This window comes from Loxodonta africana, chromosome 3 (assembly GCF_030014295.1).
Source record: "Loxodonta africana isolate mLoxAfr1 chromosome 3, mLoxAfr1.hap2, whole genome shotgun sequence".
NCBI lineage: Eukaryota > Metazoa > Chordata > Mammalia > Proboscidea > Elephantidae > Loxodonta > Loxodonta africana.
In genome coordinates this window covers 180798124-180823833 of record NC_087344.1, presented here as the reverse complement: position 1 = coordinate 180823833, position 25710 = coordinate 180798124, and the positions used below count along the sequence as shown (strand labels likewise).

The 25710-nt window shown below is 39.6% G+C and overlaps 1 protein-coding gene across 7 annotated transcripts in view; it reads right to left on the bottom strand.

Annotated features, from left to right (window-relative positions):
* SETDB1 (SET domain bifurcated histone lysine methyltransferase 1) overlaps positions 1 to 25524 on the bottom strand; it is a 46376-nt gene extending 20852 nt beyond the window's left edge. For 5 of the 7 annotated variants that reach the window (XM_010589464.3, XM_010589465.3, XM_064282546.1 and 2 more), the window contains exons 1-7: positions 25300 to 25408; positions 23663 to 23933; positions 22616 to 22767; positions 2288 to 2322; positions 1749 to 1848; positions 502 to 627; positions 129 to 330 (exon numbers count right to left, since the gene is read on the bottom strand). In XM_010589464.3, coding sequence (XP_010587766.1) covers positions 129 to 330; positions 502 to 627; positions 1749 to 1848; positions 2288 to 2322; positions 22616 to 22767; positions 23663 to 23922 — 875 coding nt within the window. In that variant the 5' untranslated portion in view covers positions 23923 to 23933; positions 25300 to 25408. The other 2 variants (XM_023547350.2, XM_010589463.3) reach the window with 2 other exon arrangements.
* Positions 25525 to 25710: the final 186 nt, after the last annotated feature.

The window sequence follows — 25710 nt, the reverse complement described above, 5'->3', positions numbered from 1 at the left end:
AACGGAATGAGTTTCTGGCCACAGGGGACTAAGAACACAAAAGTGAATTGCGAGATCTGGACTATGGCCTGAACAGAGCAGGTGCTGTGCTCCCCTTCTCCACTCCCTTTAAAATCCTGTCCAGGTACCTGAGCTTGTTTTTGACGTTTGGTGTCTCAGCTACAATACCAGCATAGAGCCAGACCTGACTCCCATCTTTGTATTTGGCCACCACTCGACTGCCCACGTACAGCTTGTCAGGGGGAGGGTGATAATCATAGGCAATGTGGTTCCCCGACAGCAGACTCTTCCCTTTGTTGTCAAACTTAACTTTGTACTTCTTCCCTGGCCCTGAGTAAAACAGAGAGATGACAACACATTAACAAACAAACAAAACAGTTTTCAGTGTAAATCCTGGCTGCTGCGTCAGAGACAGAGGAAAGACTCGGGGGAAAAGAAACAACGGGCAGTAGAAACCTACAGGATTGCTTTTCACTGGTTCTTCCTCTCATTTGAACATACCAACTGTCTGGATGGCAATAAGCGTGCCTTTGTGCCATGTCTTAGTTCTCTTCTTGCCCAGAATCCGCATGCTGACTATCAGGTCACCATCTTTGCTCAGTTCACCAGACATTTGACTTAAGGTTCCTATGGAAGAAAGCAAAGTTGTACTAAGAGATATGCCATAGATTGGGTAGAGAATGAAAAGGTAAAGTAGGGTACTCAGGGAAAATGGAGTAACCTTTGATCCATGGTCACTTCTGCTGCTCTGTTAGCCAAAGGCAAAATCACAAGAGACAGCTGACTCAATTGTTTATGCTACCAGGAGAAGTCTGAATATTTGAAGTTCACACGTAATTCAAAATTCTTCACTTTAACCAAATGTCTCCAACTTCTATTAACAACAAAAGTAACTATTACTTTTTAAATGGCAAGTACCATTTATAAAAGATTTTCCTCTAGGGTAATTAACAGACCCATTCTACAAGCAAAGCTTCCCTCAGATCTCTTTATAAGAGTTTGAGTTACTTTGCTCTCCCTAATCCCCACTTGGAAGGAGTAGTCATGGACATGGAAACAGCCTAAATATAGATAGCTAAAAAGTTATTAGGAGCTCTGGTGGCTTGGTTGTTAAGCGGTCAGCTGCTAACTGAAAGGATGGTGGTTCAAACCTACCAGCCGCTTAAAGGAGAAACACGTGGCAGTCTGCTTCCTTCAAGATTATAGCCTTGGAAACCCTATGGGGCAGTCCTACTCTGTCCTATAAGGTAACTATGAGTTGCAATCGACTTGACAGCAATGGGTTTAAAAAAGTATTTGGATAAAGTCATCACAAACTGCAAAATCTGTATCAGTGTAATTGGGATTTGATGACCCTGACAACGTAGTGATTAAGAGCTGTGGCTGCTAACCAAAAGGCTGGCAGGTCGAATCCACCACGCGCTCCTTGGAAACCCTAATGGGGCAGTTCTACCAAGTCACTGTGAGTTGGAATCGACTTGACGGCAATTTTTTTTTTTTAAGGATAATGAGTCTGGCTTATCACAATCAGCAGACTAAAGACTTAAACAGACAACAACAAAAACAAAATTATAAATAATCTTATACTGACCACTGATATACACCCAGTGGTGTTAAAAGACAAGTACACAACAGACGTGGAGAAGAATTCTGAGATGCTTATGCAAAACCAGTTATTCATGAAGTCTCTGGAGGAATTCACCTCCCCCTCCTTTCTCGCCTGTACCCAGGTACCTCCTGGCCCTGACCTTTATGTAGATCCTGGGAACTGCTCTTCTTGTTGACAGCATCCATGAACTTCTGAACGTCCTGAGCTGACTTTCTTAAGGCAGCCATAGCTTCACGGAGCTGAAGGGAAAGAAATGAGGAAAACAAATTCCAAAATAGCACATGGGTTAGAAATAACTCGAGAGTAAGAAAAACCTTGTATTTCAAAAAACAAAATGAAGTGAGTAATGTTTAGAGTCATATGGTTACCTCATCAGGCAAAAGCTGACCTTTATTACAAACTTGGCTCAGAAATCAGCTTTAGGAAACTTTGCTTGATAAATTACACCTGGCTGATCACTGTTAAATTCTACATTCATTTAGAACTCAGTAGTTACTGCATGCATCTCCTGGTAACTTCTCCTGCATTCTTGGAATGTTTATTAAAGGGCTGTGACCCACAGGGCTGATTAGAGGGTGAATATATGTCCATGGTTGAGGTGAATGAATCATCAGGCCAAAAGTTTCTCCCATTTTCACAGTGTTATCTCTTACCCTTCCTCACCCACCCCCAACTCACCTTCTGGTCTTTTGGAGTTCTGCTCCCAGCATCACCTGTGGGTGAGAACAACTCCAATGAGTGTAAAGGACTTATACCCAAGAATTTCAGAGAAATCAAGAACTAAGCTTAAACCATTATCACTGAAGTATTATTGATAACAACTGAAAACAATCTAGGTATAGGAATACACATATACGTAAAAGTATTCAAAATATTCCAAAAAGGTAGCTTACCAAATGGATAATAGTGCTCACTTGTGAATAAAGTACCGGACAAGTGGTGATCTATGGGATTTAGGGCTTTCACTGTATATCTGAATAATTTGTAACAATTTATTTACTAATTATTTGTGCAATTTTAAATATGAGATGTGGTCAATGAATTAAGCAAAATGTCTATTTTTGAGTTGCAACGTCCAACAGCACCATGTTAATGGAAACGTTCTATAGCTGCGCTGTCCAATCCACTATCATCTGGCTACGAAGCACGTGAAATGCGGCTAGTGCAAACTGAGGAAACGAATTTAAATTAAAAAAATCTTTGAGATATAATTCACATACCATAAAATTCACCTTTTCAGTAAAGTGTACAATTAAGTGGTTTTTAGTATATTCACAAGTTGTGGAACCATCATTAACTACCTAATTCTTGAACATTTTTACCACCCCCTAAAGAAATCCTGTACCCGTTAGCAGTCACTCCTCATTCTCCACGCTCCCCCCACCCCAGCCTCTGGCAACCACTTAGTTACTTTTCGTATCCAGAAGATTTGCCTTTTCTAGGTATTTCATATAAATGGAATCACACAATATGTGGCTTTGTCCGGCTTCTCTTACTTAGCAGAACATTTTCCAGGTTAGTCCATGTTGTAACACGTATCAGTACTTCATTCTTTTTTATGGCTGAATAATGATATACTACATTTTGTTCATCCATTCATCAGCTGGCGTACATCTGGGTTGTTTCCACTTTGTGGCTATAATGACTAATGCTTCCATAAACATTCATGTACAAGTTTTTATGAGGATGTTTTCATTTCTCTTGCATATAAAGCTAGGATTGGAACTGCTGAGTCATACAGTAACTCCATGTATAATCTTCTGAAGAACTGCCAGACTTTTCCAATTTGGCTGTACCATTTACATTCCCACCAGCAATGTATGAGGTTTCCAGTTCCTCCAGATTCTCCTCAGTACTTTTTTTGCCACCTTTTTTATTACAGCTACCCTAATGAGTGTGGTTTTGATTTGCATTTCACTGGTGACTAATGATGTTGAGCATCTTTTCATACGCTTGTCATCTGTATCTTCTTTGGAGAAATCTTTCAACTGGGCTATTTGCCTTTTTATTGTTGAGTTCTAGGAATTCTTCTTAATATATTTTGGATACTAAAAAAAAAAAAAAAAACAACCCACCAAACCCATTGCCTTCAAGTCAATTCTGACTCACAGCAACCCTATGTTGTTGTTAGGTGCCGTTGAGTTGGTTCCAACTCATAGCGACCCCACGCACAACACAACAAAACACTGCCCGGCCCTGCGTCATCCTTACAATCGTTATACTTGTGCCCACTGTTGCGGCCACTGTGTCAATCCACCTCGTTGAGGGTGTTCCTCTTTTCTGCTGACCCTGCACTCTGCCAAGCATGATGTCCTTCTCCAGGGACTGATCCCTCCTGACAACATGTCCGAAGTATGTAAGACGCAGTCTTGTCATACTTGCTTCTAAGGAACGTTCTGGTTTTACTTCTTCTAAGGCAGATTTGTTCGTTCTTTTGGCAGTCCGTGGTATATTCGATATTCTTTGCCAACACAATTCAAAGGCGTCAACTTCGGTCTTCCTTATTCACTGTCCAGCTTTCACATGCATATGATGCAGTTGAAAATACCAGGTGATGTTTTGCTCTTCAATACTTTAAAGAGGTCCTTTGCAACAGATTTACCCAATGCAATGCGTCTTTTGATTTCTTGACTGCTGTTTCCATGGCTGTTGATCATGGATCCAAGTAAAATGAAATCCTTGACAACTTCAATCTTTTCTCCGTTTATCATGATGTTGTTCACTGGTCCCCCACGTGTCTGTCAGTTTGTCGTACTGTGGGGGCTTGCGTGTTGCCATGACGTTAGAAGCTATGCCACTTATATTCAGATACCAGCAGGGTCACCCGTGAAGGACAGGTTTCAGCTGAGCTTCCAGGCTAAGACAGACTAGGAAGAAGGGCACAGGAGTCTACTTCTGAAAAGCATTAGCCAGTAAAAACCTTGCAAATAGCAGCAGAACAGCAACCCTATAGGACAGAGAAAAAACTGCCCCCCTAGGGTTTCCAAGGAGCATCTGGTGGATTTGAACTGCCAACCTTTTGGTTAGCAGTCGTAACTCTCAACCACTGTACCACCAGGGCTCCATTTTGGATATTAGACCATTTAAATTAAATTAAATAGTCACATAAGGGTAGTGGCTACCATAATGGACAGTGCAGTTCTAGAGATTTAGAACATATACTGAAATATGAAAAACAATAAAAATGTCTCAAAATAACACAACGGTTAAATAAGCTGTAATATATCCAGATGAGGCTGATAAATAATCTTTAATAACACAAGGCTTAAAAAGTTAGGATACAAATTTCTATATCTCAAACTTGGAGAGAATAAACTCACACACAAGCACACTCACATCCAGTCCTCAAAGGGCTCTGGATATGGTATATGACTAAGTATCTGTTATCCTAGAGTCCAGTACCACAACAGGAAAAGGCTTAACCACATGTCCTATATTTCAGTAGGAAGGAGAAGAGCATTTTATTATCTTGCAGTGTTTTTATTTTCATTATAAAGTAATGGATGTGGTAAAAAATTTTAAGCACTGTATTATGGGGATGGGAGACCTGGCAACGATTGTGGGTGGTGGTTGCACGTGATTAACGTAACTGACGTCACTAAATTGTAACCTGAGAGATGTTGAATTGGCAAATGTGTCATACATATTTTCACAGTACAAAAAAAAAATTACTCTGTAACGGATAAAATCGTAATGATTAAAATAAAAAAGTCAAACTATATATACAGCGGAAATTAAGTGTCTCTCCCACCCCTGCTTCTGGTTACCCTCCTCAGAAAACAACCAATATTATCAGTTTCTTTTGTGCCCAAAGATTTTCTCTAAGTAGTAAATAAATGTACATATATATTCTCTTCCCCATCCTTTCAGGTATATTCAACATGGATATTTTCTATGTTGCTTCTCTCACCCCTTGCATTAAAAATACCTAGGAAAGTATTCCGTAGCAGTACCCATAACTGTCTTATTCTTTTCAATGGCTACACAATACCTTGGATGGTGGTGCCACATATTTTTTATTTAGTCTCTTACTGATAAATACTTGGGCTACTATCAGTTATATACTATTACAAACAATACTGCAATGAATATCTTCAAGTATCACATGTGACTTGGTGTGGAATCATGAAACTAGGTTTGGGGGTCATAGACAAATTTGCTACAGGTACTAATAGAGTTCAAGTCACTAAACTAAGATGTGGAGAACAGAATACAGGTGATGGAAGGGAGTTTAGGATACCTCAGTTTAAAGTGATCAAGGTAGTAATCCATGTTAAAGACCTGAATGAAATGCCAAGCTCTGCTAAAAACCTAAGTAGAATGTTCATGCCAATAAATTGAAAACTTAGATAAAATGAGTAAATCACTACAAAATTACAAATTGCCAAAATTGACTAAAGAATAGAAAAGCTTTACACGCTTTACACACACACAAACAAAATAGGGCCCTAGATGGCTAAACATTAAGGATACATAATTCCAATGTTATGAATGCTTCCCAAGAACCAAATGAAGACAGCAACAACAAAAAAGAAGCAAAAGAATACTCTCTCTGTCATTCTACAAGGCCGCTAAAATCTCAATATTAAAACCACACAAGGATAGGATAGTACAAACAGGAAAGAAAAGAAAATTTAGGTCTATTTTAAATCCTAAACAAAATATCAGCACACCAAACCCAGCAATGTGTAAAAAAGATTTATCACAAGGGAGAAAATGCAGAACAGAATTTCAGATTCTCATGGAATCCACACTTTTTGGAGTCACTGAGGCTGGATAAACCCCTGAAGCTACTGCCCTGAGATAATCTTTAAACCTTAAGCCAAGAATATCCCCTGAAATCATCTTTAAATCAAATAATAGTTTAACTTAATTAGCAAAGAATGGCTGCCTTGAGCACTGTGCTCTTTTAAAAACCATCTACATGGGATCTAAATGACAATAGCAACTCTAAAGATTAGATAGGAAACTTAGGGGCAGTGACTTTATGGTAATGGGCAAGGAATAATTCAGAAAAAGAGGGTGAGAATGGTTGCACAATTTGAAGAATGTAATCAGTGTCACTGAGTTGTACATGCAGGAATTGCTGAACTGGTGTATGTTCTGCTGTGTATACATCCAACAAAAACAAAAAGATTAATACCATGTTCAAGAGGATTCACCCCAGGAATATATGGTTGGTTTAATATTAGAAAACCGATTAATGTAATTCATCATATTATCAGAATAAAAGAAGAAAATCACATTATTTTATTAGATTGAAAAGTATGTTCAATAAAATCAACATTTATTCAACTAAGAATTCTCTGGAAACTAAGAACAAAAGACAAGTTTTTTTACCCGATTAAGTGACATCTAAAAAGCTGGTAACTAGCAATCAGCCTTAATGGTGAAAAGCTGAAAACATTTCCTTTAAAGTAAGCCATAAGACAAGAAAGCCCACCACCACCACTCCTATTTAACATTATACTTGAGATTCTAGATAGTATACTATGAGAAGAAAAATAAAAGACTATCTTTTATAACTAAAGGAAGAAAAACTGTCATTATTTGAAGATGACAGTCTACAAAGAAAACCTAAATGCATCCTTAGAAATAAGAATTTAATAAGGCTGCCAGATAGAAAAATCAATATACAAAATCAATTGCATTTCTACATACCATTAATAATTACTTAGGAAGGTCATTTAAAAAAAGATATTTCTTGTGGCTATTGAAAACGACAAAGCAGCTAGAAATAAATCTGACAAAAGATGTATAAGCTTTCTATGGAGATAATTAACTATATTAGAAAACATTAAAGAAGACCTAAATAAATGATTTTTGTACAGAAGAATTAAATATTGTAAAATTAACAACTATCCCTAAATTAATGTCTGAAAATGTCAATATTTTGGGATTTTTGGGAGGAGAGTGAGGCACATAAGCTGATTCTCAAATATTATGTTAAGCGCAACAGGTAAAAAATAACCAGGGAATTCCTAAAGAAGAACAAAACGAGGTTACTGGGGCTAACAGATACAAAATCTTATAAAGTCGCAGTGGCAAAGACAGTGTAGAAGGAACTGAGGAAGAGACAGACCAATGAAACAGAATAGGAAGTTCGGAAACTAACCTACGCATACATATGGAAAAAATTTATGACAACGCAGATCAGTAGAAGGGACTCTTCAGTAATGGTGTTAGAAAACTGGTTAATAATCGTAAGAGGGGAAAAAAAGAAATTGGATCTGTACCTCAAATTCTACACAAAAAATAAATCCCAATTGAATGAAAGATTTAAATGTGAAAGGCAAATCTAGTAAACTTTCAAAAGACAACATAAAAGGAGATCATTATAGCTTCAGGACAGCAAAGGATATAATAAGCATTGACTATAAAAGAAAACATTAAAATTAGAATTTCTGTTTATCAAAAAATACCACAAAAAGTGAAGACAAACCACAAACTGTGATACATAGTTGCAAGTCATATAATCCCAAAGGGTTACTAATTAGAACATATAAAGACTGCTTATAAATCAAGAAGAAACAAATGACCTGAAGAAAATGAGCAAAAGACATGCTACAGGTATTTCAAAGAAAAACTGTGGATGACCTGAAAACATGCTCAAGTTCATCAGTAATCAAGGAAATTATATTTAAAGTCACATTGAGATATAATTTTACAAGACTACTGGCAAAAACTAAAAAGCCGATCAATACCAAGTGTTTTCAGGGATGTGCAGCAACAGACAATCTCATTCAATGGTGGTATATAAATTGGTACAACCACTCTGGAAAGCTCTCTGGCCATTATCCAGTAAAGATGAGATTTCCATACCCTAAGGAAACCCTGGTGGCATAGTGGTTAAGTGTTACGGCTGCTAACCAAAGGGTTGGCAGTTCGAATCCGCCAGGCGCTCCTTGGAAACTCTATGGGGCAGTTCTACTCTGTCCTATACGGTTGCTATGGGTCGGAATCGACTCGACAGCACTGGGTTTGGTTTTTGGTTTTTTAAGGAACGCCAACTTAAGAGTATGTATCCTAAAAAGATTCTTGGACATGTGTATCAGAAGACAAGTACAAGAATATTTACTGCAACATTATTTGTAACTGCCAAAAAAAAAAAAAAACAGAAAAATAAAAAATCCCAAAACAATTATCGACTGTCAGAAGAACAGATATATGTATTGTAGCATATTAATATAATGGAATACTACACTGTAGTTAGCGAATGAACTAAGTATCATGCATCCAACCAATATGATGATAAAGAAAAAACGCTAGTCATTTATACAGTTCAAAAAGAATCAAAACTAAAGCAATAGTAACATTCTGATTAACAGTAATGTGAAAAGTTCTGGCAATTCTCCTATGCAGAAAACAAGTATAAACCGGACAGACTGTCAAAAACGAGCATTTCAGGGCACTGGAAACTGACAAAAGGCAAACAAATTGAGAAGCATTTATTTCTGAAAAACTCCTAAAGCTTCCAGCAAGAGAGGTGGGAGTCTGTGGACTTCTTGCCTGGTGTAGCGTCCATCCCCACCCCACCCCTATGTTGGTGGGCAAAAACCGTACCTTTACCAGCAAAGGGCTAGTCATGACAATGAGCAACTTTACTAGTCCAAGGTTGCAGTTCTGGTTTAGAAAGAGCACCAAACCAGTCAGAAATTTACTAAGGAGATCCTGAAAATGAGAGAGACACAGAAGGGCTAAAGTAAGTTCTCTATATATTCTTGGCTGACTGTAAAACTATGCCTATGCAGGGAAGACCCAAGAGAGTTTGGGAAAAAGTAAAACCCAAGGGAGACTAAACGCAACTCTGAATGCATTCCTCATACCTCTGTACAACTCAATGCCTTACCCACTAAGCTATGCAGTAAAAGGAGAACCCTTACGAGCCAGTCTAAAAAATTAGTTAAGATTTTAAAAACTGAGCTGAGACACCAACAGCTGCACACTGCAGAAAAGACGGACTTGCAGTTTAAGACTGGGAAAATTATTAAAAAAAAAAAAAAAAGCAACCCTCACGAAAATAAAGTTCAGAGTTGCTACGTTATCTAATATGCCTAATGTTCAATGAAAGATGAGACATGCAAAGAAACAGTGTGATGGTTAAGGTTGTGTGTTATCTTGGCTGGGCCATGATTCTCAGTGGTTTGGTAGTTATGATAACAGTTTGGTAGCTATGTAATAATGTAATTGCCTCCATGATATGATCTGTTATGAGCAGCCAGTCAGTTGAAAGGCTGTTTCCTTGGGGGTGTGACATGTATCCAATATAGGTGGGCTTTCTGGCAAAGTTTGCTGGCTTTTGCTTACCCTGGATGCTGCACCTGGCTCCTGTTCATCTGACCTCCAGTTCTTCGGATTTGAGCTAGCAGCTTACCTGCCGATCCTGGGATTCGTCAGCCTCTGCAGCCTGTGAGCCAGAGGCCTGCTGTCTTGGGTTAGCTAGCCCCTGCAGCTACGGGAGTCAGGAGAAGCCTCCAGTCTAACCCACGGACTTGGGACTTTCCAGCCTCTACAAGTGTGTGAGCCATTTCTTTGATATAAACCCCTCTATATTTATACATTTCACTGGTTTTGTTTCTCTACAGAACCTAGCATAAGACAAACAGGAAAGTGTGGCTAATACTCGGGGGTGGGGGGGAAGCTCTCAACAGAAACTCACACTGAGTGGGATCAGATACTGGATTTGTAAGTAAGTTCAACGAATTAAAAAAAAATTATGCTCAAAGAATTAGAGAAAAATATGTAACAACTAGACAACAACAAGGAATCACAATAGAGATATTTAAACTATAAAAAGAACCAAACGGAAATTCTGGAGTTGAAAGTACAAAACTGAAATGAAACATTTCTAGAGGGACTAAACAATAGATTTAAAATGGCAGGAGAATCGGAGAACTAGAAGAATATAGATACCTGCATTCTGAAATCTCCAATCCAAGCACATTGAAATGACTGAAGAAAAATGAACAGAGTCTTAGAGACTTGTAGGATGATGCTAAGCATTCCGCCATATACGTAATGGGAGTCCCAGAAGCAGAGGAGAGAGAACAGAACAAACATTTAAAGAAATAATAGCTGAAATTTGATGAAAAACCTGAATTGACAATTCCGAGCTCAATGAACCGTAAGTACGATATACAGAGAACTACACCTAGACACATCATACTGAAACTACTGAAAGTAAAAGGCAAAATCTTAAAAACAGCAAGTGAAAAATGACTTAGGCAAGAACAAAACAAAACAAACCAAACCCACTGCTGTCGAGTTGATTTTGACTCATAGTGACCCTATAGGACAGAGTAGAACTGCTCCACAGAGTTTCCAAGGAACGCCTGGTGGATTCGAACTGCCAACCTCTTGGCTGCTAACCAAGAGGCTGGCAATTTCAATCTGCCAGGCGCTTGACTCAGGCACAGGGTACAAAATACAAACTGAGTTAACTTCTCACAAGAAATAGTAGAGGCCGGAAGGCATCGGAATGGCATGTTCAAAGTACTGAAAGAAAACTCCATCTATCGAGAATTCTACATCCCAGTGTTATGAACTGAATTATGTCACCCAAAAATGTGTGTCAACTTGGCTGGACCATGATTCCCAGTATTGTGATTATCTACCATTTTGTCACATGAAGTGATTTTCCTATGTGTTGTAAATCCTACCTCTATAATGTTAATCAGGCAGGATTAGGGGCAGTTATGCTATGAGTCCGAATCAACTCTCGACCGACCCACTGGGTATGTTAATAAGTGGGGGCGGGGGGGGGGCCTCATGCCATCAAGAAAGCAGCGCTGGGAGCAGAGCGCATCCTTTGGACACAGGGTTCCTGCATGAGGAAGCTCCTAGACAAGGGGAAGATTGATGAAAAGGACCTTCCTCCAAAGCCAACACAGACCAAAAACCTTTCCCTAGAGCTGGCACCCAGAATTCAGGCTTCTACCCTCCTAAACTGTGAGAGAATAAATTTCTCTTTGCTGGTATTTCTGTTATAGCAGCACTAGGTAACTAAGATATCCAGATAAACAAAGACTGAAAAATCCAGTGTTAGCAGACCTGTGCCACAAGAAATATTAAAGGAAATCCTTCTGCCTGGAAAAAAATGACAATAGACACTAAATGGTAACTTGGATCCATAGGAAGGATTGAAGAGCAAAGAAAACGATAAATATCTGGGTAACTGCACATATTTTCTCTTTCCTTTACTTTTAAAAAATATAATTGTTTAAAGTCATAACTATAACACTAAATTGTTGGCTTTAAAACATATAGATGTGTAATGGAATAGCGTGCATCGATAAAGAACGATAAATCTGTGAAACATTTCGTAACATGGAGGAATCTGGAAGGCATTATGCTGAGTGAAAATTAGCTGCAAAAGGACAAATGTTCTATGATACCATCATTATAAGAAGTTGAGAAATAGTTTAAACAGAGAAGAAAATATTCTTTGATGATTACAAGAGGGGGGAGGGAGGGAGAGGTGTTTTCACTAACTAGATAGTAGATAAGTACTATTTTAGGTGAAGGGAAAGACAACACAACACAGGAGAGGTGAGCACAACTGGACTGAACCAAAAGCAAAGAAGTTTCCTGAATAAACTGAATGCTTTGAAGGCCAGCGTAGCAGGGGTGAGGGTCTGGGGACCACGGTTTTAGAGACATCTAAGTCAACTTGCATAATAAAATCTATTAAGAAAACATTCTGCATCCCACTTTGGAGAATGGCTTCCGGGGTCTTAAATGCTAGCAAGTGGCCATCTAAGATGCATCAATTGGTCTCAACCTACTTGGAGCAAAGGAGAACGAAAAACACCAAAGACACAAGGTACTTATGAGTCTAAGAGAAAGAAAGGACCACATAAACCAGAGGCTCCAACAGCCTGAGACCAGAAGAACTAGATGGTGCCTGGCTACAACCGATGACTGCCCTGACAGGGAACACAACAGAAAACCCCTAAGGGAGCAGGAGAGCAGTGGGATGCAGACCCCAGACTCTCATAAAAAGGCCAGACTTAATAGCCTGAGACAAGAAGGACCCAGAGGTCATGGTCCCCACACCTTCTGTTAGCCCAAGACAGGAACCATTCCCATACCCAACTCTTCAGACACAGATTGGACTGGTAAAGAATGAGCTTCGTGGATCAAGTAGACACATAAGACTACACTGGCATCTCCTGCATGGAGGGGAGATGAGAGGGCACAGGGGCCAAAAGCTGACCGAATGGACTCAAAAATGGACAGTGGAGGGAGCAAGCGTGCTGTCTCGTTGTGGGGAGAGCAATTAGGAGTATACGGAAATAAACAAAAAACAATCCGGTTGCCATCGAGTCAATTCTGACTCATAGCGACCCTACAGGACAGAGGAGAGCTGCCCCACAGAGTTTCCAAGGAGCACAGCAAGGTGTATATAAGTCTTTGTATAAGAGACTGACTTGATTTGCAAACTTTCACTTAAAGCAGAATAAAAATCAATGAAAAAAACATACAGATGTGTAAGAACAGCACATGCTATATTTTACAAGAATTATGCCAGTAGTAATTTGTAGATTATGAGTGGGTAAAGACACAACCACTAAAAAGCAAAACAAAACCAAAAACACCTAAAAAAAATTAATATTGTTTACTGAAATGTTTGCTTAACAAAAAATTAAAAAACTTCTTTATTGAAAGAACAGAGGAAAAGACAGGAGCCATATGGAAAAAGATAAAATGGCAGCTGTAAATCCACCCATATCAGTAATGACACTGTGAATGGACTGATTCATACTCTAAAGGAAAAGATTATGAGAATGGATTAAAAAAAGACAAGATTCAACTATAAAAAAAACAAAAAACCCACTGCCGTTGGTTGAGTCAAATCCGACTCATAGTGACCCTATAGGACAGAGTAGAACTGCCCCATAGAGTTTCCAAGGAGCGCTCCTGGCGGATTCGTACTGCCGATTCAGCTATATGTTATCTACAAGTGATTTAAATATACTTTAAATTCAAACACAAAAACAAGTTGAAAGTAAAAGGATGGAAAAAGTTACCACAGAAATGGTAACCACAATAGAGGTGAAAGGCTATGTTATTATCTGATAAATTAGATATTAAAATAAGAAATATTACTAGGAACAGAAAGAGACATTTTATGATAATAAAAAGGCCAATATACAAGAAAGATAGAAAATTATAAACGTATAAACCAAAAACCAAACTCATGGCCATCGAGCTGATTTCGACTCATAGCGACCCTAAAGGACAGAGTAGAAGTGCCCTATGAGGCTTCCATGGCTGTAAATCTTTAGGAAGCAGAATGCCACATCTTTCTCCTGCAGAGCTGCTGGTAGGTTTGAACTACTGACCTTTCAGTTAGCACCTGAGTGCTTAATCACTGAGCCACTAGGGTTCCTTTATAAATGTATATATACCTAAAAACAGAGTCCCAAAATACACAACGCAAAAACTGGCAGAAATGAAAGGAGAAACAGACAATTCAACAATTTTAGTTGGAAATTTCAAAACTCCTGAGTAATTGTTAGAACTAGACAGAAAATCAATAAAGATATACAAGACTTGAAAAACATTATCAACCAACTTTACCTAATTGATATTTGTATAATACTCCACCCAAGAGCAATACACAAACTCTTTTTGTATTTGTATTCTCCTGCACAGACCATATCTAGGCTATAAAACAAGTCTAAACAAATTGAAAAGGACTGAAATCACACAAAATGTGTTCTCCAAACGCAATGAAATTAGAAATTAACAACAGGAAGAAATCTTGGAACTCCCCAAACACATGGAAATTACATAACATACGTCTAAATTGACCATGAGTCAAACAAAAATTACAAGGAAAATTAGACACTACGCTGAGCTGAATGAAATGAAAACACAACATATAAAAAAGTTGAGATACCATGTGGTGCACTGAATTATTTAATACAGCCCTTCCAGCCACAGGCTGTAATTCCCACCAAATGACTGGGTGGGACCATGCAAATGAGGTGCTTGTGACTCACCAAGGGGATTGGATAACTTGCTAATAACGTAAATAACGTGCTGGGAAGCTTGTGGGGGTGGGACCAGGCCAATACGGTGTAGTAAACCCTAATGAGGGGATCAGTCAGTTTTGCCATCTTGCTAGGCTTAAAATGAGCCATCCCAGAGGCAGGAAGGGAGGATCTCATCACCCCCAAGAAGGAAGAGCCAGGAGTGGAGTACACCCTTTGAACCCGAGGTCCCTGCACTGGGAAGCTACTGGAACCAGGAGACCAAGAGAGACAGCTGTAACACTGAAGATGGTGAGAAGCGACAACAGATAAACAGTGGCAGCAGAAGCAGGAGATGGTGTGGTGGGCTTCCCAGATTGAGAAACCTGAGTGCCTTTGGGCAGAAGTTTGCTGGTGGACTGGGATGCCTCCAAGCACTTGGTGGAGCTAGGTTTGCTGACCCATGGAGCTAAAGCTGAGCACCTTCAGGCTGAGGCTTACTGGTGGAGTGGGGTGCCTCTGGGCACTTATGGCCAGAGTTAAAAGAGCTTTGTACTTGCAGGAGAAAGCCAGAGGCTGGGTCAAGGGGCTGAGGAGCTGAGGATCTGAGAGGCCAAGGGGCCAGAGAGAGGTTGCCTGTGGGCACGGATGAGAAAATGCTGTCCTAACTGAAGAACTGCAACCTGCGCATTCCTGAACATGAATTTTAACCTGTTACTTCCCTAAAAAACCCCATAACTGTGAGTATGGTCTGTGAGTTCTGTGTGGCCAATGCAACGAACTATCAAACCCAGCAGAGAAGAATAGAGTGCCACAGGAGGGATGGTTGATGTCTGAACTGGTAAAAAAGGTTGGAGAAAGTAGGTATGTCTACATCCGTCTCACGACAATCATCCTTGCACTGTTGATCTTGATTCTCTTCCCCCCTTCTCAAGTTAGAGGAGGTAGACGCCCTTGCCCCAACGCCACTTTTACACACAGCAAAGCAATGCCTGGAAGCAATTTATAGATTCAAATGCTTACATAAGAAAGAAAGATCTAAAATAAAAAATATAAACTTCACTTAAGAAGTTAGAAAAAAAGTGCAAATCAAGGCCAAAGTAACGAGAAGAAGGAAATAATAAAAACTGGAGTGGAAATTATGAAAGCAGAAAAACAGAAGAGAAAAATCAATGAAACCAAAAGCTGGTTCTTTGTAAAAGAGCAAATAAACTGATAAACATTTAGCTAGGCTAACCAAGAAAAAAAGAGAGCCAAATTATCAAAATCAGGAATGCAAGAAGGGACATCACTACCCCATATACCCCCTGGTGCCGTCGAATCGATTCTGACTCATAATGACCCTACAGGACAGAGTATAACTGCCCCATTGGGTTTCCAAGAGTGTAATCTTTATGGAAGCAGACTGCCACATCTTTCTCCCCTGGAATAGCTGGTGGGTTTAAGCCACAGATCTTTTGGTTAACAGCTGAGTGCTTTAACTTCTGTGCCACAAGGGTTCCTTTGGACATCACTACAGAACCTATAAAAATTAAAAGAATTATAAGAGAATATCATGAAACAGAGACATTCCTAGAAAGACACAAAAATACCAAAACCAATCCCCCCCAAAATAGAAAATCTAAATAGACATGTATCAAGTAAAGAAAATGGATTAGTGATTAAACACTTTCCCACACGAAATTCAGTGTGATAACCCTGGATTGATCCTGGAAGAGAATAAAGACAGATGTTGAATAAAATCTACAGTTTAGATAAAAGTAATGTACCAATTTGTTTCTTACTTCTGAAAAATGTACCATGGTAATATAAGATATCCCAACTGAATTTACAGACCTTCTCAAGAACAGATTTGACATACTGAACACTAATGACCAAAGGATAGACGAGTTGTGGAATTACATCAATGACATCATACATGTAGAAAGCAAGAGGTCATTAAAAAGACAGGAAATAAAGAAAAAACCAAAATGGATGTCAGAAGAGACTCTGAAACTTGCTCTTGAATGTAGAGTAGCTAAAACAAACAGAAGAAACGATGAAGCAAAAGAGCTGAACAGAAGATTTCAAAGGGTGGCTTGAGAAGACAAAGTATTACAATGAAACGCAAAGACCTGGAGTTAGAATACCTAAAGGGATGAACATGCTCAGCATTTCTCAAGCTAAAAGAACTGAAAAGAAAATTCAAGCCTCAAGTTGCAATACTGAAGGATTCTATGGGGAAAATATTCAATGACACAGGAAGCATCAAAAGAAGATGGAAGGAATATACAAAGTCACCAGAAAGAATTGGCTGACATAAAGGAGGTAGCATATGATCAAGAACCAATGGTACGGAAGGAAGAAGTCCAAACTGCACTAAAAGCACTGGCGAAAAACGAGGTTCCAGGAATTGACAGAATACCAACTGAGACGTTTCAACAAACAGATGCAGCGCTGGAGGTGCTCATTCACCTATGCCCAGAAATTTAAAGGAGAGCCACCTGGCCAACTGACTAGAAGAGATCTGTACCTGTGCCCATTCTAAAGAAAGGTGATCTAACAGAATGTGGAAATTATCAAACAATATCACCAATATCAGAGAGACGTAAAATTTTGCTAAAGATAATTCAAAAGTGGTTGCAGCAGTACATCCACAAGGGAACTGCCAAAAATTCAAGCAAGATTCACTGATGATGTCAGATGGATCTTGGCTGAAAGCAGAGAACACCAGAAAGATGTTTACCTGTGTTTTATTGACTATGCAAAGGTATGTGGCTGTGTGGATCGTAACAAATTATGGCTAACACCGTGAAGAATGGGAATTCCCAAACATTTAATTGTGCTTTTTTTTTTCATGAGGAACCTGTACATAGACCAAGAGGCAGTCATTCAAACAGAACTCAGAGCCTGGTTTAAAATCAGGAAAGGTGTGCATCAGAGCTGTATCCTTTTACCATACTTATTTAATATGTATGCTGAGCAAATAATCCTAGAAGCTGGATTATATAAAGAGTGCAGCATCAGGACTGGAGGAAGACATTAATAACCAGCGATATGGCGATGACACACCTTGGCTTGCTAAAAGCGCAAAGAACTTGAAGCACTTTCTGATGCAGATCAAAGACTACAGCCTTCAGTCTGGATTACACCTCAACATAAAGAAAACAAAAATCCTCACAACTGGACCATTAAGCAACATCACAGTAAATGGAAAAAAGAGTGAAGTTGTCATTTTACTTGGATCCACAATTAACGCCCATGGAATCAACAGTCAAGAAATCAAATGACGTATTGCATTGTACAAATCTATTGCAAAAGACACCTTTGAAGTGTTAAAAAGAAAAATTGTCACTTTAAGGGCTAAGGTATGCCTGACTCAAGCTATAATATATTCAATCACCTCATATGCATGCAAAAAGTAGACAATGTATAAGGAAGACTGAAGAAAAATTGATGCCTTTGAATAATGGTGTTGGCGAAAAATACTGAATATACCATGGACTGCCAGAACAAATAAATCTGTCTTGGATGAAGTACTCCTTAGTAGTCAAATTCTTAACCACTGCATCACCAGGGCTCCCGTTAGTTATTAATGCTCCTTAGAACTGAGGATGGCGAGACTTTGTCTCATGTACTCTGGACATGTTATCAGGAGGGACTGGTCCCCGGAGAAGGACATCATGCTTGATAAAGTAGAGGGTCATCAAAAGAGGGGAAGACCCTCAATGAGATCGACTGACACAGTGGCTGCAACGATGGGCTTAAGCGTATCAACTATTGTGAGGATGGCGCAGGACCAGGCAGTGTTTCGTTCTGTTGTACAAAGGGTCACTATGAGTTGGAACCAATTTGATAGCACCTAACTACAACAACAACATAAGATATTAACACTAGGGAAATTGGATGAGGGGTATAGGTGAACTCTATATTATCTCTGCCACTTTTCTGTGAATCTAAAATTATTCCAAAATAAAAAGTTTATTTAAAAAACCTCCCTACTAAGAAAAGTCCAGGCCAAGATGGCTTCAGTGTTGAATCTTCAAACATTTAAGGAACAACTAATACCACTCACCGCAAACTCAGAGCAAGAGAGAACACTTCCCATCTCATTTTGTAAGGCCGATATAACCCTGATATGAAAGCCAAACAAAGAAATAATAAGAAAACAACAGATTTATAGCTCTCTGATCATAGGCACAAAAATCTTGAAGTATTAGCGAATCTAATACACCAAGATTAAGGTGGATTTATTGCAGGAATGCAAGGTTGGTTTAATATCTAAAAATCAATTATTATAATACATACTATTAATAAAGGACAAAAGCCGTATGATTGAGGAGATACGGAAAATGCATCTGATAAAGTACGACATCCAGTTATGATAAAAACTGTCAGCAAACTGGAAATACAAGGGACTTCCTCAACCTGATAAAAGGTATCTACAAAAACCCTACAGCTAACATCAAAATTAATGGTTACAGACAAAATACTTTTAACCTAAGATCAGGAACAAGGAAAGAATGTCTCCTCTCAGAACTTTCATTCAACATTGTACTAGAGGTTCTAGTAAATGTGATAAAGGAAGAAAAATAAAGGCATCCTGATTAGAAAAGAAGAAGTAAAAATGACTTTATTTGTAGATAACAATCTTTCATACCGAAAATCCAAAAGAATCTACAAAAAGCTTCTAGAACACATGAGTTTAAGAAGGTCACATAATACAAGATCAATACCAAAAACCAACTGTATTTCTATATCCTAGTAATAAACAATCCTAAAATGAAATTAAGAAACTAATTTCATTCACATTAGTATCAAAAAGAATACCTAGGACTAAATTTAACAAAAAAGCTTTGCTGAGAAAAACTAAAGAAGGCCTAAATAAATGGAGAGAGAGATATTCTGTGTTTATGAATTAGAAGACTCAATATTGTTAAAACAGCAATACTACCCGAACTGATCTCTATATTCAACCAAACCAAAAAAAACCAAACCCACTGCCGTCGAGTCGATTCTGACTCATAGCGACCCTACAGTAGAGAGTAGAACTTGCCCCATAGGGTTTCCAAGGAGTGGCTGTTGCAATCAAACTGCCAACTTTTCTTTGGTAAGCAGCCAAAGGCTTAACCACTATGCCAGCTCCTAGCAGGCCCTTTTTTTTTGGTAGAAATTGACATGCTGATCCTAAAATTCATTTGGAAATGCAAAGGTCCTAAAACAGCAAAATAATTTTTAATACAAATAAATCTAGGGGACTTACACTGATTTCAATATTCAAGCATAAAATTACAGTAATTAAGACAGTGTGGTGCTGGTATAAAGGCAGACACTCAGATGAATGTAACAGAATAAAGTCCAGAAAAAGACCCTCACATAAAGCATCAATTGATTTTTGGTAAAGGTACAAAAGGAAGTCTTTTCAAGAAATGGTGGTAGAACAACTGGATATGTTTGCAAAACAGACAAAAACAAACCTTCGACCCTCACCTTCTGACCTTTTACTCTTCAAAAGACATCATTAAGAAATTCAAAAGACCAGCCACCAACTGGGAGAAAATATTTGTGAAACTTATCTGAGGAAGGAATTGCACCTAGAAAACACTAAGAAGTCTTCTAAGTCACTTAGAAGACAAACAACTCAATGTTAAAAAGCACAAAAAGATCTTGATACTTTGCCAAATACATACAAATGGCAAATTAGTACATGAAAAGACGTTCAACATCATTGCTGGCAAGTTGATTCTGACTCACAGTGACCCCCATAGGACAGAGTAGAACCACCCCACAGGGTTTCCAGAGAGCAGTTGGTAGATTCCAACTGCCGATCTTTTGGTTAGTAGCCAAATTACTGCATCACCGGGGCTCCCACTAATCATTAAAAGAAACAAAAACTAAACCCACTGCCATCAAGTTGATTCCGACTCATAGCAACCCTATAGGACAGAGTAGAGCTGCCCCACTGGGTTTCCAAGGAGCAGCTGGTGGATTTAAACTGCCAGCCTTTTGGTTAGCAGCCATAGCTCTTATCCACTATGCCACCAGGGAAATGCAAATTATAATCACAATATGATACCACCACACACCCACTAAAATGGTTAAATGGCTGACAATGCCGAGCACTAGAGAAGATGTGGAGTAAGCTGGAATGCTCAAATTTCCTAGTGGGAATATAAAGTTGCACAGCCACTCTGGAAAACAATTTGGTAGTTTCTTAAAAAATGAAACATACACTTACCATAACCTGTTGACACCGAGTCAATTCTGACTCATAGCGACTCTGCAGGACAGAGCAGAGCTGCCCCATAGGGTTTCCAAGGCCGTAAACTTTTTTTTTTAATAATTTTTATTGCGATTTAAGTGAAAGTTTACAAATCAAGTCAGTCTCTCACACAAAAACCCATATACACCTTGCTGCACACTCCCAATTACTCTCTCCCTAATGAGACAGCCCACTCTCTCCCTTCACTCTCTCTTTTCATGTCCACTTCGCCAGCTTCTAACCCCCGCCACCCCCTCATCTCCCCTCCACGCAGGAGATGCCAACATAGTCTCAAGTGTCCACCTGATCCAAGAAGCTCACCCCTCACCAGCATCCCTCTCCAACCCATTGTCCAGTCTAATCCATGTCTGAAGAGTTGGCTTTGAGAATGGTTCCTGTCCTGGGCCAACAGAAGGTCTGGGGGCCATGACCACCGGGGTCCTTCTAGTCTCAGTCAGACCATTAAGTCTGTTCTTATAAGAATTTGGGGCCTGCATCCCACTGTTCTCCTGCCCCCTCAGGGGTACTCTGTTGTGTTCCCTGTCAGGGCAGTTATCAGTTGTAACCGGGCACCATCTAGTTCTTCTGGTCTCAGGATGATGCAGTCTCTGGTTCATGTGGCCCTTTCTGTGTCTTTGGCTCATCATCGCTTTGTGTCCTTGGTGTTCTTCATTCTCTTTTGAGCCAGGTGGGTTGAGACCAATTGATGCATCTTAGCTGGCTGCTTGCTAGCGTTTAAGACCCCAGAAGCCACTTTTCAAAGTGGGATGCAGATGTTTTCTTAATAGATTTTATTATGCCAATTGACATAGATGTTGCAAGGCTGTAATCCTTACAGAAGCAAATTGCCACATCTTTCTCCAGCAGAGTGGCTGGTAGGTTTGAACCGCTAACCTTTCGGTTACCAGCCAAGTGCTTAAACCACTGCACTACCAGTGTTCCTTTATACTTACCATAACAGAAAACACAGTGCCGTCAAGTTGATTCCGACTCACTCATGGCGACCCTAAGACCCAGCAATTCCACTAACAGGTATATACTTAACAGAAATGAAACATATTCATAAATAGCCTGAAACTGGAAGCAATCCAAATGTTTATCAATTAGAGAATGGATAAAAACATGTAGCGTATCCATAGAACGGAATACTAAAAACAAACAAAAAAAAAGGGAACAAACTACCGACACATGCAGTAACACGGAATAACCTGAAAAAACATTACGTTAAGTGACAGAAGTCAGATACAAAAGACTGTATGATTCCATTTATATGAAATTTCTAGAAAAGGCAAAACTACAGAGACAAAGTAGATCAGTTGTTGATGGAGGTGGCAATGGAGACTGGCGATAAAAAAGCACAAGGGAACATTTTTGGGATGACGCAAGTGTTCTACAACTGGACTGTGGTAAAGGTTGCACAACTGTATAAATTTACTAAAACTCAAACCACACACTTAAAATCAGTGAATTAAAATTCACTGGTACATAAATTATACTTGAATGAAAAAGTCAAAAAATTGACTAAGCCAAAGAACCTATTGTTGTGGGATACATACATAGCTGGTGATGCCACTTCTGAAGAAACGCAAGGGAATTCAGAACAGAGGTTACAAAGAATTGGGAAAGAAGGTTGATGCCAACTGAGGAGTAACAAAGAGGGGACATCTATGATACTAATAGGTCAGGCAGTTCAAAATATCAAGTTGGTGACTCTGGTTTCCCCTTTCTTATCTTCCATCTGCTCATCTTCCAGTTCGAGACTTTTCTATCCAAAGCCTTATCCCTTACCTGAATCAATACTGAGTACATCATCATCTTCATCAGGAATCTCGATTATTTCTGTAGGCCGAGAAGCTTCATCCTCAGAGCTACTTTCCCGGTATTGTAGTCCCAGCTTGGAGTAGAAGTCCTTCACCAAAGACTCACAATTAGTCACTGCCCTAATTGGAACACATGTGGAAAAGAAGGTCAAAACCAGCAGATGAAGTAGGTATAAAAAAAAAAAAAAAACCAAAACCAAACCCACTGCTGTTCAGTCGATTCCGACTCATAGTGATCCTATAGGACAGAATAGAACTACCCCATAAGTTTCCAAAGAGCGGCTGGCAGATTCGAACTACCGACCTTTTGGTTAGCAACCATAGCACTTAACCACTACGCCACCAGAGTTTCCGAAGTAGGTGAAGGAACCATTAAAATTTATATATAAGTGTAGACTGTCCTCAATTTAAACCATACGCTATATAATTGTAAATTCTGCTGTTTAGAATTTAACATGCTTTTCCCATAGAAAAATGTTTTAAATGGTGGTCTGGTTTCCAGACTAGTTCCTCAAATATCCAAAATAAGCCCAAAGCATAGTCCTTTCAACCGTACCTCATTAATTAGCTTATTGTTATTTGAAAATGTGTTTTAGGTAACAACTAGGGCACCATAAACAAATCTTCTGGGGGTTTAGGAGCAGATATAGCGTTTTTCAAGTTTATTAATGCTCTACAACTACATAAGACAGCAAGTAACTCTTTACGATTTTGATTCCCTAAATGATTTTATTAGGGAAACAAAGTAGGATTATGAAGTAGAATGGGGAAAGAGAAAAGGGACTCAAGACGTGGACTCCCCTACTGCTGATCACATGTGAAGCTCTGATAAATGGGTAGTCTATGTATGGTGGTTGTGAAGTCTGATTCTGAACCATAAACTATGAGGAAGAATAGGGTCCTACACATTTGTACTTTATAAAGTACAAAGTGCTTTGCACGATGTCGTGACCAATTATACATTAAAAATGCCTGCAATGAAGAGATTTCCTTTTAGTTTCTGTACAGTCCTCACCTGGATGCATCATCAAAGAGCTGATCAACATGGGCCACCTCAGATTCCTTCTGTATTACCCAAGTCTCCAATTCTGCTAGCTGCTTCTTGCGCTGCTGTACGCAGTCCATCTTTTCCAGTTCTTCATCAATGAACTGCCGAAGTTCCTCCATAGAGATGCCTAGCTCCTCAACCACAGCCTGCTGCAGCTCTGCAATCTCTTCAGACTCCACTGCAGCAGTTGCTGCCTCCAAACCGACGCACTCAGGAATGGAGGACATGCTGACGTCCTCTGAATAGAACAGAATTACCCTTGGGGTCATTGTAACTACAATCAGTAGGAAATTTCACTCCCCTAATAAAACTCATTCCTACTCTGTTACCTGCTATTTAAATTTGATTCTATGTTCTCTTTCCCCATTCTCCAGAATTTGATGCTGAGATTTCGTAGAGTTCTCAGCCTATGCTATACACTAACAGGCCTGAATAAGATTTCAGATTGAAGAGCGTGGAAAACACAGTCCCATAGGCTACATAGGCATCTTACCTTACAATTCACGTATGACATAATAATGCTTATTTTCTAGCCTCTGTAAAAAATTCTATTCTGTACGTGCATTTCACGTCAGTGTGTTACCAGAAGTTAGGAACTGGTTACATTTATGTTGTTCTTTTTTACAAGGCTTCTAACATAATTTTGCAAGCTGGTTGTTATAGGATACTTGAAACAGAACTTGAAAATTCAGTTGGGGGACATTCCAGGTGGGGGAAAACTATGAGAGTATTTCAAGAACTTTGGATGTTTTGGGTAAAACACAGGTAGTGGTGAGATAAACTGAAAAGCTAAACTGGAGCCAAATTAGAATGCCTTGCAAGGCTTAAGAAGTTTTACCTGATTCTTATGCAGTGGAGAACCAATGAAAATGTTTTAGCAAACTGAAGAGAATCAATCTACATAGGAAAATAATTTCTGTGAGCCAATTTCTTTCTTAATCGACTAATGAGATAGATCTATGCCTACATCTTATCCCTAATTTGAACAAATATCCCCACCTGGGGAGGGGGCTTTGCTCTGTAACGCACTTCGCGGTGTTTTCTCTTTTAACTACTTGTCTCCCTTATATTACTTCGCTTCGGTGTGAAAATTTACTTTCTAAATGTGATCGCTGTCTGTAACGCCACAAAAAAAGTCTTAAGCACACAAAAGCTTGCAGCAAAAAGAGGTACCCCTAAAGTAAAAGGAAGTAAATTAATTTGGGAATAAAATGTGGCTATCTTAAGTTCACAATCCAAAAAACTCACATTGGCGTTAAACTGTTTTTCCGATCAAACGGTAGAAACAAGACTGATGTCAGATAAGCCGTGCGACCTCAACGCCAGTTCCCAGTGCCTCCATTTTTTTACCACACCCGTCCGACGCTCCCTCCCCCAAGCTACCCAATTTAGAGGGGGCGTCCCATCCACCCATAGGCCCATCTCGACCCCGCCCCCGGTCGCCTCTCGGGGAAAACTTCCTTCCTACTTTCGCCCAACCTCCTTCTACAAACAAAACATTCCAGCCAAGCCTTTGGTCCCTAGATACCTCAACTAACAGTATTCCCTACCTCCCCGCTCCCAGCTGCAAAAGCTCTTTTTCACCAACCAGACCCCAGACTCACCACTCTCAGGTCGGCCTGGACGGGAAGAGGAAAGAACGAAAACGAAGGGAATGAGGAACAGGGGAGGGGGAGGAAACGTGAGGGAGGAAAGGGGACGCCCGGAAGCAAACCTTAGGCGCCGTTCCGGTCACCGCGACGGTAGCCTATTGGGGTCAAATTCAAAGCCGCGGGGCGCCCCTAAGAGGCTGAGACTGACTTAGGCGACTACGCATGCGTCAAGGCAGAGCCTTTCGGAGCACACGTGAGAATCCGTGGCCGGATAAAGTAGGCGTGGCCAGGAGTGTATTAAAGAAGCCCCGCCTCTTCTACCACCCTTCACTCCCACCACCCTCCACTGGTGCCAATGATTCTACGGTTATTGTGTAAAGACTCAGTAGACAAACAATCTTAGGTTTCGGTATTATTTGTTAC